Source organism: Cebus imitator, unplaced genomic scaffold (genome assembly GCF_001604975.1).
Source record: "Cebus imitator isolate Cc_AM_T3 unplaced genomic scaffold, Cebus_imitator-1.0 Scaffold234, whole genome shotgun sequence".
Taxonomy (NCBI): domain Eukaryota; kingdom Metazoa; phylum Chordata; class Mammalia; order Primates; family Cebidae; genus Cebus; species Cebus imitator.
The window spans coordinates 2,153,960-2,157,836 of record NW_016107549.1 but is presented as its reverse complement, the minus strand read 5'-3'; the positions used below and the strand labels follow the sequence as shown (position 1 = coordinate 2,157,836).

The window sequence follows — 3,877 nt, the reverse complement described above, 5'->3', positions numbered from 1 at the left end:
CGAGATCGCGCCATTGCACTCCAGCCTGGGTAACAAGAGCGAAACTCCGTCTCAAAAAAAAAAAAAAGAAAGAAAATAAGGATTTATAATGCTCGAAGGGACATGTATTATGTACATGTGTCTGTGATGGTTGGGTCTATACTGAGTATGTATAGGGTCTTTTTCATATCACTATTCACTAAATATTTATTGTTTTAAACAATAAAACAACTATTTACATAGCTTATATGACTCATGATGTATTTTAACTAATCTACAGATGATTTAGAGTATACAGGAGGATGTGGGTAGGTTACATGCAAATATGTCATTTTAATTTTATTACTTTTTTGAGACAGGGTCTCATTCTGTTGCCCATGCTAGAGTTCAGTGATGTGATTTTGACTCATGCAACCTCAATTTCCCAGGCTCAAGTGATCCTCCCACCTCAGCCACCCTAGTAGCTGAGACTACAGGTATGTGCCACCACACCTGGCTAATTTTTGTATCTTTTGTAGAGACAGGGTTTCACCATGTTACCCAGGCTGGCCTCTAACTCCTGGGCTCAAGTGATCCACCTTCCTTGGCCTCTTAAAGTGCTAGGACTACAGATGTGAGCCACTGTGACTAACCCAAATATGTCTTTTTTTTTTTTTTCTTTTTTTGACATGGAGTCTCGTTCCGTTGCCCAGGCTAGAGTGCAGTGGCACAATCTCAGCTCACTGCAACCTCCACCTAGAGGGTTCCAGTGATGCTCCTGCCTCAGCCTCCTGAGTAGCTGGGATTACAGGCATGTGCCACCACGCCTGGCTAAGTTTTGTATTTTTAGTAGAGGAGGGGTTTTACCATGTTAGTCAGGCTGGTCTCAAACTCCTGACCTCGTGATCCGCCCAGCTCGGCCTCTCAAAGTGCTGGGATTACAGGCATCAGTCACTGCACCCAGCCCAAATATGTCATTTTTAAAAAGGGACTTAGCAGGTGTGGATTTAGGTATGTCCGGGGTCGGGGGACGGGTAGAACCAATCCCCTGCACATATTAGGGGATAACTATATTTGAAAGAAACCGAGGCTACTTAAGGCTTTACTATGTGTTTACATCTATAGGGTTTATCTCCAATGAGAATTCTTTCTATCTCACATGAAATAACATTAAAGAATGTTTCCCTACATTTCACACATTTATAGAGTATCTCTCCAGTGAGTCCTTTCATGCCTATGCAAGGAACTGAGAGAACTCAGTGCTTTTCTACATTTCTTACATTCATGTAACTTCTCTCCAGAGTGAAACATTTCATATGCCTTTTTTTTTTTTTTTTTAAAAAAGTTTAACTAATTTTATTTTTTTTTTTTTTTTTTTTTTTTTTTTTTTTTTTTTTTTTTTTTTTTTTTTTTTTTTTTTTTTTTTTTTTTTTTTTTTTTTTTTTTTTTTTTTTTGAGACAGAGTTTCACTCTTGTTGCCCAGGCTGGAGTGCAATGGCATGATCTCAGCTCACCGCAACCTCTTCCTCCTAGGTTCAAGCAATTCTCCTGCCTCAGCCTCCTGAGTAGCTGGGATTACAGGCATGCACCACCATGCCTGGCTAATTTTGCATTTCTAGTAGAGAAATACAAAATTATTTCCATGTGAGTCAGACTGGTCTGGAATTACCGACCTCAGGTGATCCACCCGCCTTGGCCTCCCAAAGTGCTGGGATTACAGGCCTGCACCATCACACCCAGCCATCTTTTTTTTGTTTTGTTTTGTTTTTTGAGATGGAGTTTTGCTCTTGTTGCCTCAAGGCTGGAGTGCAATGTTGTAATCTCCGCTCAACGCGACCTCTGCCTCCTGGGTTCAAGGGATTCTCATGTCTCAGCCAACCGAGTAGCTGGGATTACAGGTGCACATGCCACTACGCCTGGCTAATTTTTGTATTTTTAGTAGAGACGGGGTTTCATCATACTGGTCAGGCTGGTCTCAAACTCCTGACCTCAGGTGATCTACTGGCCTCAGTCTCCCAAAGTGCTGGGATTATAGGTGTGAGCCACTGGGCCTATGTTGACAAAGACATTAAAAAAACTAACTGCTTTCCCACATTCCTTACATTCATATAGCTTCTCTCCAGTGTGAGTTGTTTCATAATTTTGAAAGGAATACAAATTATGAAAGGCTTTCCCACATTTACATTTATAGGGTTTCTGTCCAGTGTAAGGTTTTTCATGTTGCCAAAGGGAACTGGAAATACAGAAGGCTTTATCATTGTTTAGATTCATATTGTTTCTCTCCAGTGAGTCTTTTCATGTCTTTGACATACACTGGGGTAAACAAAGGCTTTCCCACATACTTTGCATTTATTTGGCCCATCTCCCGTATGCATTATCATGTGTCTTCGAAAGCTTGAGCTATGAGATAACGCTTTCCCACACTGCTTACATTCATAGGGTTTCTCTCCACTGTGAGACTTTTCATGTCTTTGACATACACTGGGATAAACAAAGGCTTTCCCACATACCTTGCATTTATGAGGTCCATCTCCAGTGTGCATTATCATGTGTCTTCGAAAGCTTGAGCTATGAGATAATGCTTTCCCACACTGCTTACATTCATAGGGTTTCTCTCCAGTGTGAATTCGTTCATGATACTGAACTAAACTGGGACGATCAAAGCCTTTCCCACATATCTTACATTTATGAGGTCGATCTCCAGTGTGCCTTTTCATGTGTATTTGAAAGCTTCCAAGGTGATGAAATGCTTTCCCGCATTGCTTACACTCATAGGGTTTCTCTGCACTGTGTGTAGTTTCATGGCGTCAAAGGGAACTAGAAACACTGAAGGCCTTCCCACATTGTTTACATGTATAGGGTTTCTCTCCAGTGTGAGTCCTTTCGTGTCTTATATAGGAACTGGAATCAGGCAAGGCTTTGGAACACTGCTTACATTCATACGGTCTCTCCCCGGTATGCATTCTCTCGTGTCTTAGATAGGAACTGTAAAAAGGAAAGGCTTTAGAACACTGCTTACATTCATACGGTTTCTCTCCAGTGTGAGTTCTTTCATGCATACGTAATAAGCTGGGCCAAAAAAAAGCTTTTCCACACAACTTACATTTATAAGGTCTATTTCCACCTTGCACTACCACGTGTCTTCGAAGGTTTCTATGAGAACTGAAGGTTTTTCCACATTTCTTACACTCAAAGCATCTCTTTCCAGTGAGAGGCCTTCCACGTGACTGAAAGGAGTCATGATAACTGAAGGTTTCCCCACATTGTTTATGTGTATGTGGCTTCTCTCCATAGTCCTGATACACATGTGGTTTGTGTCCAGCATCAACTCTGATCTGGCTATTAAAAGATGAATGACCCACGATGACTTCTTCACAGTTGGTGCTTTGACACAGATCTTCTCCAGGATGAATGTTGTTCTTCACAATGCTATCTCGAATCTGGCTAAATATTTCTCCACATTGACTATTGTCTTTACTTTCACTGAGTCTCTCTGCCATATGACATCTGTAAAAAATGAGAAGTATGTTACTAAACAGTTGTTGCTAAATGATTTTATGAGTATTAATAGGTATCTATTTTTTAAAATTAATTAATAGGTACTTTTTTTTTTTTTGAGACAGTGTCTTGCTCTGTTGCCAGGTGCCAGGCTGGAGTGCAGTGGCACAATCTCAGCTCACTGCAACCTCCGCCTCCTGGGTTCAAGCAATTCTTCCGCCTCAGCCTCCTGAGTAGCTGGGACCACAGGCGCGTGCCACCACACCCAGCTAATTTTTGTACTTTTAGTAGAGACGGGGTTTCACCATGTTGGCCAGGATGATCCCGATCTCTTGACCTTGGGATCCACCTGCCTCGGCCTCCCAAAGTGTTGGGATTACAGGCGTGAGCCACTGCACCAGGCCCGTACCTTTTTTTTTTT

The 3,877-nt window shown here is 41.7% G+C and overlaps 1 protein-coding gene across 1 annotated transcript in view; it reads right to left on the bottom strand.

Annotated features, from left to right (window-relative positions):
• Nucleotides 1-2,109: 2,109 nt before the first annotated feature.
• The window catches only part of LOC108282015 (zinc finger protein 563-like), a 15,184-nt gene continuing 13,416 nt past the window's right edge, over nt 2,110-3,877 (bottom strand). The window contains exon 4 of the mRNA XM_017497763.2: nt 2,110-3,465. Within this exon, the coding sequence (XP_017353252.2) occupies nt 2,766-3,465 (700 nt within the window). The 3' untranslated portion in view covers nt 2,110-2,765. The remainder of the gene's footprint in view (nt 3,466-3,877) is intronic.